Source organism: Pseudopipra pipra, chromosome 3 (genome assembly GCF_036250125.1).
Source record: "Pseudopipra pipra isolate bDixPip1 chromosome 3, bDixPip1.hap1, whole genome shotgun sequence".
NCBI classification, from domain to species: Eukaryota; Metazoa; Chordata; class Aves; order Passeriformes; family Pipridae; genus Pseudopipra; species Pseudopipra pipra.
Window position 1 is genome coordinate 72,427,612 of NC_087551.1, and position 14,131 is coordinate 72,441,742.

At 38.6% G+C, this 14,131-nt stretch overlaps 1 protein-coding gene across 2 annotated transcripts in view; it reads right to left on the bottom strand.

The window, feature by feature from the left end:
* LIN28B (lin-28 homolog B) overlaps positions 1-14,131 on the bottom strand; it is a 98,404-nt gene that overhangs the window by 37,444 nt on the left and 46,829 nt on the right. For both annotated transcript variants that reach the window (XM_064649879.1, XM_064649880.1), the window contains exon 4: positions 3,627-3,811. In XM_064649879.1, coding sequence (XP_064505949.1) covers positions 3,627-3,811 — 185 coding nt within the window. The remainder of the gene's footprint in view (positions 1-3,626; positions 3,812-14,131) is intronic.

Sequence of the window (14,131 nt, forward strand, 5' to 3'; positions counted from 1 at the left end):
AAAGGGTAACAGAGGACTGAAATGTCATAAATTAAAACTGTGAGATGGAGCTATACCCTTAATTATTTCTTTCTTGTCCCTCCCTTCTTGTTTTACTTTATTGCTTCCATTTTGGTGTAAAGACTTCAAAATCAAAAAAGAGAAAAAAGTCATCCTTCTTGTCTCCCCCAAAATATTCCACATGGAGCAATGGCCAACCCAAGCAGATACAGCACTACAGACACTCTGCTGAAGAAGTATCCAACTTCAAGCTCCTACTAGGACTGTTTACAGATCCTGGATAATACCTCTAGGTCCCAAAGATAACTGTAGCTTCTAGTCCTGTGAGAATCATGCACCTTTGTTAATATTGAGCCAAAAGTCTGTGAGTCAAATTTATTTAAATGTATACTGCACTAAAGAATAAATAATTACAACCCATAAAATGGTTGTTTACCCAGTTTCATTTTAGCTGACATAGAAACACTAGGAATGCTGGTGGAAAAAAAAAAAAAAAGAAAAAAAAAAAGCGTAATTTTTTCTTTCTTTTCCCTCCTCAAAACTTTACTCTGAGATGGTGGGCTAGGTTCTGATTTCATTTATTCTACTCTAAATCACAGGTTAAAGTGTGAATTCAGAGTACTTTATCTTTCCTACATTAGATGGTCATTCCTAGAGAGCACCATAGCATGCTTTTGTGTCAGCTCACTGCAAGAACTAAGCAAAACACACTATGTTTGGCATTGTTAAAAAGAAGCCTCAACCTGTCACAATGTAACTTGTTGCACATTCAACCCCTCGATTACTCGGGTAGGAAGAGACCAGGCTCTCCACTGTGCATCTCTGCTATAAGACACCACTTCCGAACCCAGAACTTGTCAGATGCAAATCCCAGCTCAGTTTCATTTAGAAACCTCCCCTCTAGCTCAGATTACTCTAGATACTATGAAAAAATAAGACACACGTGCATTACAATAGCTTTAAGTAAGGTCTGGGAACTTAAAGCCTCAGGCTGCTCACAGCCACAGCTTCATTCCACATGGACCACAAAAACTTTCCCTTCCTCGTACTGAGAAAGAATGACCAAGTGGCTGATACCACTGGTGACAACTAGAAAGACTTCCCATCTATGTTACACAATTAATGTGGCCCACAGTAATGCCGAAGGGGAAATACTATCACAGGTCCCCACAGGAACAACATTGCAAATTACAGAGACCCTGAGCCTACCATGGAAGCCCCACAAAATCTACCAACATTGGTAGCCTCAGTGTCATGACTTTTTTTCTTCCCTATCTGCACATATTGCTGCCTTTCCCTTCCCCTCCATCTTTTCTATCTCTAACTCCTCTCAATAAGTAGAGTAACAGAATCCATTCAAAATAGGATCCATTGAGCCTGGGCCCTCACACTATTACATTGATAACGTAAAGGGAGATGAACACAGGAAGTTGGAATTAGCTTTCATAAATGGAAGCAGTTCTCACAGTACAACAGCCATCATCAAGAAACTTTTCACTACATGTTGGAGATGCAACTTTTTTATTGGCTAGGCATTCAAAACTACTTTTCCTTTGAGCAAAGACTGCTTCTCACTGAGCAATAATGTTAATGCTACTTCAAATATTTCAAATTTCAGACTTTTTTGGTGTCTTATGACTTAACTGTAAGAATTCTGAGACAGAAGTGGGTAGATGTTTTTGCTCACATTTTCACATTCAAATTAATTCAAATTAGAGTTTTTCCTTTTTTAAAGGCAAGTGAACAGTAGAGAGTACACTGTCTCATAGATCACCCCTTCGCACTGTTTTTCAGGTTCAATTTTTTCTATGCTTCAGATATGAAAAAACATGACTGAAAGTGGAATTCATCTCACTTCACTTTAGAGACTTATAAGGGAAGCATCTACAGCATTGGAATTAGAGTCCTGTTTTAGCCCCTGAAGAGGAACAGCAATAAGGCAAGATTCAACTCCAATAGATGCTTCGCTAGGATGAGATGAATTGCACTTGGAAAGTACTGATTCCTCTGCATTAACTACACTGCGTAGTATAAATATCTACATTTGTACAAATCCCTGTCTCTATCAATATGTAGTTTTTCCTGTCTACATACAATCTGTCCATTTAAATTTCACAGTTTTTGAGACAAGGACTTTCTTCCTTCATATACATGTGCAACAAAGAGGTCAACAGTATCACGACTGCATGATTGTGGCTTTTATTTGCTGCTAAAGTATGAAACATCAAGAATAATGGCAATGCTAATACCCATAACAGATAAATAATTATGGCCCATGGAAAAACCAATGGTTTAAATAAGAACAATACTGGAAGCCTAGCTCAAAATAAAAAAAAATTCACAGCCATTGCATGCAACACAACTCTGAAAGGCCAGATATGGGGAGCAACCAAAAAGAAAGCTTTGTCCTGCTTACAAAGTCTCTCCTTGTTGTGGTTATGGACTCTGATCTGTTACAGCAGCAATAAATTTTATGGTCTTTAGCTTTTACAAAGAGGGTGAAAGAGGGCCAAATCTCATGTTGTCTCCAGTCTTTAACTAAAAGGAAAAAAAAAAAAAGAAAAAAAAAAGAAGAGCAAGAAAAAAGTGCCTCTGAACAGAGGTGAGGACAAGTGGAGCTCATCTGTAGCTAATAAAGGTTCCTGATCTACAATTTCTCAAAGGTGGGCTAAACTACCTTTCCAGGTGACCCCGTCTCTCCTAAGCTACTCTTTCCTTCATAATTTGCAGTGGAAGAGAGCCATCACCTCTCAGTCATTCTGTCCATTAAATACTGCAGGCAAAACTTGGCTGTTTGGATGTTTTTACTAGGATCCTTCACAAACTATATATCCTCTTGGTCTCAGTCATTACAGCTACTGGGCTGGGCAACAGCATGAGGAAAAAAGGGAGAATTCACCTAAATAAAGAGCTTTTGGGAACAAAGGTCATCCTTGATGAATTAGGTACAGGCGGCTTTGTAGTGAAGAGGATTGCAGAACTTCTTCAGGCCATCAGAGGCAGGAAGAAAAGTGTAACCGTGCAAGTCAGACTGCTGCACATATTTAGAAAGAAGTGCAACAATCAAAATTAACTGGAAATTTGTAAAATTTTACAACAGTTCTTCAGACCACCAGGCATTAAAACCTTTGGAAACACCTTACACTCTGTTAACTAAGTAAAAATATAATAAATTATATACATCTCAACCCTTACTGCAGCACCTAGACTTTTTTCTGTATAAAATTACTGATGCATAGTTTAAAACCCCACTGCACACAATAGCCTCTTTAGCATGACATCTCACCTAAACATGACATTATTTCACCTGTATTCAGGATGACCTCATGATTTCACCTGTATTCAGGATGACCTCTCTTTTCAGTCTAATAGCAACATTTTCAAAACAATAATACATTCCTTTGCAGGCTCCCTCTAATTTAATAAAACCTGCTCAAGTAAAACTAATCAGTGGGTGATTTATGTAGTTTTAGATCGATATAGCTTTAATCAAATTACTAAGCTACATGTAAAAGCCAAATTTACATAGAAAAGTTTCCTTTCATGAACAAATAAATGCTGAAAACATAATTTCAAGAAAAACTTGCAAAGAAAAAAAAGGGGGAATAGCAAAGTAAGGTAATTACCTATCTCCCTTTGGTTTTCTTTTTTGTACTGTCTTCCCTTTGGGTCGTCTTTCACTTCCTAAACAGGGGCTCCCACCAGGGCCTGTTACCCGTATTGATTCAAGGCCTTTGGAAGATTTCTTAAAAGTAAATTCCACTGGTTCTCCTTCTTTTAGGCTTCTAAATCCTTCCATGTAAAGCTTGCTCTGTAAATAGGAAAAATACTCTTGGTTATCGTTGTCTTAAAAACAGTATTTACATTTATAATCAACAGGACAAATTAACCCACCTACCATCCTACAATACATATAAGCTGAGTAACAGCTTCCTCTGTGTGGGCTATAGCAGACAATACTACAAATAATAGTCCTGGATACGTTGAAAACACTATTCAACACTAAACAAGTAACAAGAACCTATTTTCAGTAGCAGCAAAACTTAAATAACATTTTCCTTTTCTGTGATGAGTGCTACAGATGCAAGAAGCAGAGAAAATGCTGTAATCTTAAAACACCTAATAGGTGTTGGGAACTGAAAAGGCCTGGAAGGAAAGCAAATATTCACTTTAGAGCTAATTTGTTTATGATCAAAATTTTAATTATTTTTATTCTTTATATCTGGGACATGCCTCTGCTGCTCTGAAAATGAATCAAAGATAGAGCAAGCATGAGAAGCAGGAGGAAGGCACTCTGAACAAAGTCCACTGAGATGGGCAATTCAGGTATCCCTAGTGAGCTGCTAAATTTCTGTTCACTACAGCAAAAATGTTATCTACTTAGCATCATTTATGTACGGATTTGTATTTTCATTCACAGAAAAGGAAATTATCAACATCAGGGCAAGTGAAATAAATAGTGATAGATCTTTTGCTATTACACTGCAGCAGCAAAATCTTGGATAAACTGAAGTCAACAGGAGCTCATCACTGAGTCTAATACAATGAAAATTTTCAACACAACTCCAAATAAATTATGTACAATAGTAAGTCGACTTACAATAGTAAGTCTACATTCCAGGACAAATCTGATGAATCAAACTCTTAAATAAAATGATCATCAAGTTAAATGAGACAGCCTTGGAGTTTTTTTTGGTGGGGGGGTTGGAGATAAAGTGATAGACTCTGGTTGCACTACACTTTTATTTTAGAAGTTACACAGTACATGAATGAGATCAGTTGGACTCATGGATAATTTTACAAAATCCAATAATTTCCACTCAGAGGTTTTCCAGGAGAGTTATAAAACACGTCAAGAAGGGAATCTTCTCTGCAGGTGCGATCTAACTCAGTCACATGTCAAAAAAGCCCAGTGACACTTGACTCTAAATTGCATCTGTTACCTGACAAGTGCAACTAGGGAACATGTACGAATCGAATGGCAATCCCTGACATGGACTTCCTGTAATGATATTATGGGAGGTCTGCAGCACCAACACACTACTTTAGCATAGCACAAAACCTGACACAGTTCATAGTTCACATACAAAGAGGGAGGTGGTCTCTTCACAAGGATGCACAGAGAATAGGACAAAAGGCAACAGAGCTCCCTTTGAGCTTCTTCAGAGGAAACTCCATCCAGACACAAGGAGAAGTTGCTCACTATAGAAAGAATTAAACAGAGAAGCCCAAAGTAGTAGTATAGTTCCCTTTGCTGGAAATAGTTAAGTCTCAGTTTACCAGGCCAATGAATCCAAGGCCCTACTTTCAGCAAAAGGTTGAATCAGATGAGATCAAGAGGTGCATTCCAACTTAGGCTTTTCTGTGACTGAGATATCCTAAGCAGTGCTGAATCACACCCAATGAGACTGAAATACAGGATTCCAGTTCCTGGTTCTGCAGCAGAGTTACCTTGGGGGACCTGTGTCACTTCTCCCTGTCTTTCTGAAGAGGGACACGCTTGCAAAGTCTATTTCCCACAGCACTAACAGCTAAGTTACAAATAATAAAATAATTGGGAATATTTATTTTAATGAAACCATGTGTGAAAGCACACATGCCTTAGCTTCCCAAAAACCCAAGGACCAGACCAGCTGAGTTCTCAGAGTCTACCCAGCACAACAAGGCACTACGAACACTGGTCTGACCAAGCAGCTCAGGTGCTTATAATCTTCCAGCAGAAAATAAGCAAGAACACAGCTCCATTGCTTAGAACTAAGTCTTATTTTGCTTATCCAGTTGTGCAGTTCTAGTACTCATGGCTCTTCCACCACATGTTGTAAGTGTGAAGCATGAGACAAATAGTTGATTTTACAGGCCAGAGGTTGAGCACTATTTAAAAAGGGGGGGCAGAAGGAGGGAACGGCATGAAGGAGTTGCAGGATACATGAAAGAAGAAATAAATAATATCTGTTCTCTTAATCATAAGCTTGGCTTTTTAAAAAAATGAATACATAAGGTACAAAAAAAGAAATATTCAAGTATTCTTACTAATCCAACTAGAAGACAGTAATTCTACATAAACCAATGAAACAAACCACCCAGAAAGGCAGTATTACTTCAAGCAACCCTCCACTTTGAAATGTCTGTATAGCAATAAAGAGATCTTTGTCACATAATGAAGAAATATCCAAGTTCAGCATATGCCCAAAGAAGACACCACCACTCATTAACTGAAACAGCAGATACTGCCTGTGGCGTGAATCCATCTCTAGGTCCCTCCACACTACAGAAAATCTTTTTAAAAGGAAAGAACAGAACACTGTGTATTCTGTCCCAAACTAAGCATATAGTGGAATGTTCCAAAACTAGACAATCATGGTAACACATACAGGTGCTAATCACAAGGGAACCTCAAAGGCATAAGCCCTTATTTTCCTGTAATACTGAACACAGCATGGATGCTTTTGTCTTTTTGTTTAATTACAATTTAATGAACATACAGTTAAATCCCAGGAAGAGTTACATGCGGTTTTCCTTCGTGAGTTTCACTGTTATTAAAAAAATGCCAAATGACTGACATTGGATATGTACGTAACATTCTCTACTACTTCAAAATAAGTAAGTATTTGCTTAAAATGGAACTTATACCAGGGCATTATTAGTATTCTAAAATGATTTCACTTTTAGCAACAGAGCTTCTATTTCCAAATGAAGCACTCTATTTGTAAGAGAGATTTTTAAACATATTTAAAAGCCTAAGTAAAGGAACAATTACGCTTTCATGAATCACATGTTACGTGGGTGTATATTTTTTGCATGTTTGTTTTTTTCCAAGCACTTTTAACAACAAAAAATGTTGTTAAAAATGTTGAAAATGTTGAAAAAACCCACTTCAAATTACTTGCACAGTACTTTCCTTGAATACACCTCAACAGCTTTTCAATGTTAGACATGGATTTGGTACTGCCTGACTTACTGTGCAAATGTATAGCTCCTGGTGAGATTCTCTGAGGGCGCAATAACAATTCAAAGCCATTGTGAAAAATGGCATTTGGAAACCAGCAAAACAAATCTAAAACCTGAATTGCTCTTAACTTGTCTAAAGAGTTGGACAAAAAATGTCTGTAAAGTTGATAATTTAATGTTGAAAGATCTAGCTCAGTATTTTCCTCACATTACTCAAACAAAACCAACACAATTAAAACCAGCCAGAGTTTCAAGTCAGTGAACCATTTCTAGAGCCCTGAATGGGGTGTATGGGCACACCGCCAACGAACAAAGGGAAAAACTTAAAAGCAACACGCTTTTCCTCGCTTCTCCCTCTTTCGGCTGTCAGAGACTTTACTGTTATTTTTACTAGCAGTCAATACAGTAATTTCAGACTAGAGCTTTTTTCTTTCTCTTTTTTCATTTGACAGGGCCATTTCTGGTGGGGTTTTGTGTGTTGTTTTTTTTTTTTTCTTCTTTCTTTTTAATAGATATCCTATTATTTTTTTGGTATTTTAGCCTATAATGTAAAATATCACACATCTCTGTCACAAGCAAAGGCTTGGTCCAAAATGCTGGCAACTTTGTAGTAGTATTAGCAACAACAAATAGGAATGGAAAAATCCATGACTGCAAGTTTACAGAAAGCATTTCCTACTACAAGACAAAAATCAAAACTTAACAAATATAAATATGATTAGCAAGATGGTCCCCAAGAAAAGTACTACTTCCTGGGCAGTATCAGGGAGTGCTTACAGCTCTCACCAGGGTCTACAAAAGAAAGGGAGTTTGGAATTAAGGATCATTATAGGGGCCCGATTGCATCAGATATTTGTGCATTACTTTTAATAATGTGTGGGGAGTGCGTGCCTACTCACAACATTGCCATTTCTAGTCAGGGCTGTGAACAACTGCTGTTGCAGACATTAAATCTTTTAGAAGAGAGAGAAGAAAGTTATTTGGTGGCATTCTGCTTACATCAATTATTTTCTGTATCTCTCATTTCTGCCCCTTTTTATCTAGTGATTGATCGATTGCTTAGTACAATGACCAGACGCCACTAGTATGCCAGGTCTCCAAAAGTAAGAAAACTGTTTTCCCTCCAAAATTATCTACAATTAAATCCAGACATGAAGGAAAGCATATCCTGAAGCCCAGCCACAGTTAAGAAAATCTCTCCAAAACAACCTCATACAGTTCCATCAAAAGCCAGCAACCTTTCAGTAAAGCAAGAGTACACAGTAAGAAGACACAGAAGTAAATCAATTCACACTGGATGCATACTAATGCTCTTACCTGCAATGGGTCAAAACTACTGCGAAACAGTATTAATTACATGATACAACTTCTGCTGCAAGGATTTTTGCTGTCCACCAAAATTCTATTTTAGCAGGTTTGTGAAGACCATGTATTTTTGCAGGCAGAATGCTGAAACAAACAAACAAATCTACTACTCTGAACAACAACCCCTCTGAGAGCAACATGCAGCTCTGCTGCACTAACACAGAAATTGAAGACTGGGCACTTGCAAAACACCTCACCAGTGCTCCTACTGACCTTAAGGGCTTGTTCCTGCTCCTAGAGGCTTATCTTGCACCAAATCTGGCACTTCTTTCAGTCCTCCCCATAAGCCAATTTAACTCACTAATCTGACAGGAAACAAACTCAGTTTAAAAAGAAGGGGGGAGGATAAGAGGAAGAGGAAATAGAGATAGATTTTTGTTTTTCCAGTGAGCTAAATCTATTCACAGAAAGGTTCAATGAGCTCCAGGGCATACATAGTGGAAACAGCAACTTTTGAGATGCGTGTTCCTTAATATTTTAGGTAAAAAAGAAAACTCTACCAAATTACAAATTTTTTTTGAGGTTCAGCATAACACAAATTAACTTTAAAATCAAGCTACAAAACACAACTTCTCAAAAATTTGCACTTCAGCTCTTAGACAATGAAGAGCCACATACACTACATGTATACAACGTTTATGAGAAAGGGTGAGCTACTGCAAGTAACTTTACAGTAGAGAAAGAACTGGTACATAGGCAGTAACCACAATGCAGCTGCTATACTGCAATTTCACATCTTTATTTCTTGGAATTTGTTTCTGTCTTGAATTTCCACCATGACCGAAGTCATGTTCATAACCTTGTTTCCATTCATCATCCTGTCGCTGTTGCCACACTGTTATTCTTCTTACTGAGAAGTGTGTAGAGGTATTTCTTTAGCTTTTGAACAAAAAGGATCTCTAATTCAAAACCATCCTCCCTATATAACAGGAGGACTTCTTCTTTCGCAATTTATGTATCTAAAGGAACTTTTACTAACTGCTTTAACTCTTAAGAAGTTGAAGTGAATTCTAACTCAGGTTAATACTTTCAGTTCTTGTTTCACCACAACTTCCAAGAAATTACTTTCTTTGATAATCTACTCCTTCTTTTTGCATTAACTTTTCTCTGCTGATATCCCTCCCAGGAAAAGGTTCTCTTCTAGAAGGATAAGGTAACTTCCGATAATTCTCCTTTTCCTTTACCTGGGATTCAAATTGAACCTTTTCTCTATTTAAGCCTCCAGTACTTCAGCTCACCTATGTTCACCTAATTTAACACGTTCGCCTTAAATTGTTACTGACTTTTTGTTATCCCATTTAACTTAAACCAAATAAACACAGTTCATGTCTTATCTTCAGTTTTTTAAACAATCATATTTTCTGTAAGGTCAGCAATTCCTTCCAAGTCCAAAACAACACAACTTCTATTCTGAATTACTCTTTTAAAAACTACTGATTGTTGTGTACAGAAATATCACATCATTATATCATCATTGGTGCTTAGATATAGCTCTGGCCTACTGCATAGCCTATCTATAATGTTACTATACCTACTAGTATTCCTCTCTCATAATATTGTTATTACATTGTCTGTACATAAATTTAAGTTCAAGATCTACAACGGGTACTTCATAATTCCTTCCCAAAGTGATTTTGGCCAAACAGAGTCTATTGTGTCCATGCTACTGTTTGTTTTTTTACACAGTGACAACTTCATTCATGACACCTTCCTAATTTTCTGCACAATTTTCAATATTTGCATTCAGGTCATGAATGTTATTTGATCATGTTTCTGCTGCCTCTATATCTGGTTACACATTCAGCACCAGCTGTTCTAATTTTGTATACTAATAAAAAGAGCCTGGACAATAAGCATATCTTTTGCTTTTTCTCCCTGACATCGCCCCTCTTTTCTTGCTGTAGTAAGTATATTTTTTTTTTAGTGTAGCACCTACATAACTAGTGTTCTGCTACTTTCACCCTTTTCTCCTTTGCATAAATTTTTCTCCTTTGCACATTTTTTTTACTGCAAGTGCAATTCTCACTTACCCAATTTTCCTTTTTCTGTGCTTTAATATTAGGCATGAAAATCAAACCAGTCTCTTCTCTCATTTCTTAGTTTGTATTTTCTCATCAGTCACATTGGGCACAAAGTAAGAGAGAATGGATTCACTTTAGTCAGTTTAAAGGCCTCACCAAAGTCTCACACTAACTCAAGAAGAAAACCGTTTACCTCTTCTTGGTAATATCGTATTTCTGCTATGTTTCTGCTCCCTGAATCAGTTCTATGCAGTCAAAAAAACACCAGCACACTTCAAAAGAAGTCTTGTGAGTGTGCAGCCATGGCATGTAAGGCTGTCCTGTGCAGCACCTTGCCAACTTACCACTTACAGTGCCTCAGTGATCTCCTGAAACCACACCACTAATCCCAGACAGATTATACCCTCTGAAGTTCACTCACTGGGAAGCATCTTCTTCTCTTAATGTCTCCCAGTGATCAAATACCTCCAAGTTCCCTCCTCAAAAGTGTTCCCTTGCTACCAGCTGACCACACTGCCTTTTGGAGCCCCACAGATCCCCCAGGATGGGGGCCCTTCCCTTCCTTTGCTAGCCACTTGAGCTATTCTGCCCTCAGGCAAGTGCAGTCACTTCATGCAACTGAAACCACCTCATTCTCTGTTCCAAATACTCATCTGATGTAAGGCAGTTTTGCAGAAACCAGAAGGCTCTTTCTACAAAGATTAGGACAGGACAAACATGACCTTTTATGCAATCAATAAACAGGGCAGATTATCCCCTTTCTGTTTTCATTAGGAGGACACACTTTTTCCCCCATTTTTTCTTCTTTTATGATACAAGGGCCTGATGTCGAGCTGAACAGACTCTCCAAGACATCCTGATATTCAATCCATTTTAGTGAAGCTTAAAGTGGAAAACTTCCCAAGGGGGAAGAAAACCAGCATAACTGTTACGTGTACCTCCTCCCCTGATAATACATCAAAAAATTAATGACAACAGTGAGCTACTTTCATAGTGTCCACTTAGGCCTCGTATTTTTCAAACCTCCTCTCTGTTAAGAACACAAATTTCCAAGGCAGAGGCCAAAACAAGCCATTCCTGCAGCTCATCTTCTATTAAGTGAAGGAAGAAGGTACTATACTAGACCTTTTTTTCTCCCTTTACGGGGGAAAAAAACCCACAAACCCAAAAAAACCAAAAACCAAAACCCACGAAGAAAAATGGAGTGGGCCACCAGAAAATTACTCAACCAAGTCCGGTTCTCTCTTTTCTTCCACAAGGGATACAAACACAACAAAATCTGCAAGATGGATTTGGCCAAGATGTCTCCTGTCAGGCATCTCTCCTGCAAGTTTAATGGTGAGGACAGAACACAGCATAGCTATAATTCACTCATTTTAAAAAACACGCTGAATATACTGAAACACAATTCTCCTCTAGCAGATCTAAAAATTAGCCGATTTCAATGTAGATCATCCCATAAACAGAGGGGGAAATGCAAAAGCACAGGAAAGAGTAATGTACAACCCACACTTTGCTGCGTTTCTCAAGTACTGAAAGTGTACTCTGGTAGAAAGCACAGACTCACTGGTAGAGTTATCTCACCTAAACCACAGTTTCCTCCAGATTTACTACACCTTTCTGGTGTCGTTAACCATGTTTTCGGAAAAAACTGCAGCACCTCTATTTTCCACGCCTGCCCTACAACGTCTATGAGCTTCATTTCTGTGCTCCTCTATACACCCTCATGCATGGGAAAGACAATCCCCTGTGCCAGAAGATGTTTAAGCTATATAAAGGTTTCTTATCCACCTCCCTCATCACCTCCCACTATCCCAAGAGACTGCATATAATTAAAAATAAATTAGGCCCAGGTTGCGATCAGCTAATTCAGATGTAGCAGGATCTCTCTCTGCACATGCAACTTTGCCTTCCTCTACATAAAAGTGGTCCAAGAATCATGTTTTCTTACTTCAAACCCTTAATATCCATTTCTGGGGAAGCTGTTCTTAAACTTTAAATTGTATACCAGTAGCAGAATAGTACCAGCAAAACACTGACAAAGCAGTTCATCCACCTTTTTGCAACCCTTTACAGGAGAAAATTAGGCAGTTCACATCTCACTGGTAAACAGAAAAATGGCTAACACTGTGGCAGCTACAGGAACCACAGGCTGACACTAAAAAAACCACGGTTCAAATGTGAGAGTCAGCAAATTAGCAATACATAAGGAGTCCTGAACTTGTTATCTTGCCCTATTCTCACAGCAAAATATATCCCGATTATACCTGCCTGCCTCTTTCTTCCTGAATCGCAGTGCAACAGGTAGCCACCAACAATTCTGCAGTCCAAAAGGGGGAAAAAGGTTGGGGTGAGTGTAGCTGGGTTATGTTGGTAGATACAGTCTAATACATAACCAGGACAAAAAGAATCTTACTTGTGAGCTGTAATGAGTTAGGACTGTGGGATGGGAAGGATGGTTGTTGAATTGTGCTGGAACTCAGCAACTTGACTTTCTCAAGGGGGAGGGTTCAAGGTGGTAGAAGGGCTGGGTCCTGCAAAAAGACCAGGGGTGATAGCCTATGAGGAACAGGCTGGGGGCAAAGGCCTGGCTCATGATTTGATGATTGAAGCTAAAACCGATCTGTGAAAAAGAAGTGGCCTCCAGTTACAGCAGCTACAGGTTCTCAAAACTGCAGATGAGCCAACTCTCCCTTCTTCCCAGGCTGCGTAGGTACATGAGTGACTCAAGAAGCAGAAACAGAATGAGGGTTTATAGCCAAATCCTGATTTGGGCTGTGCCAGCAGTCTACTCTTGCCCCTACCTCCTTTTTTTCTGCTTCTCCTCTGGTTGGTCCCAGCTACCTATAGGCTGAAGCCTGAAGGACTGATATCTCCACCGCCCTCTTCCAGGCTCTGGGCTGAGAACTGGAGCCTACCAGCCCAGCACAGTGTCACAACTGCAACCTCCCAGGTCTTCACCTCAGAAACCCGAGATCATGCTGCAGAGAATGCTTTCTGAAAACTGCTATCAGCTGCATTAGTGCAAAGCCCCTCCATGCTTCAATGACCTCTTCTAAGTCTTCAGAGAAGAATGCTGCCTGCTTGAAAGCTACTGCGAGCTGGGGAGCGAGGGAGTAAGCGAACATGGATAGTATTTTAGCCAGCTGAGAGTAACTATGCCCTAAGCAATCTCAAGATAAAAATCCATTATCTTGTAAACAGACACCTCTCTTGAACTATTCTCCAGCTTTTGCGCAAATATTGTTTTATGGTACAGGTGTTCTTGGTTCCCACCGAGGACTCACGTTGCACTGTGCAAGGTCCTACATGAATGACACAAAAGGTGTATTTGCCATCAACAGGCAATACACCAATGCTACTAAATCATTTGGAGATCAGAAACTATATTTACCATTTACTTTTAAATTCTGTTTACTTAATATGCCAATATATATGTGAAACAAAAATATAAAATACTGGTTAGAATATTTGTTTGCTAAAATCAAAGTCACCATGCACACAAAAACAAAACAAGAATATCTGTCAAAATTGGTGGGGTTCAAATGTTGTTGTTCGTACAGCAAAGAAGCAATAAATAGGTTGAAATTTTTATTGGGACTGGTTAGTTCTCACAACATTACCTACACTTTTTCCTTTACCATAAAAGCAAAATTAACACCACCATTTACACTGTATTAACAATTCCTGACTTATGATTCAAGCTGTCTATGATTTTTTAATTGTGGTTAATCTTCCTTAGCTGTGCTTGTATAGCAGATTATACACATTTACTCAATTTTGAACTTTGTTTTAGT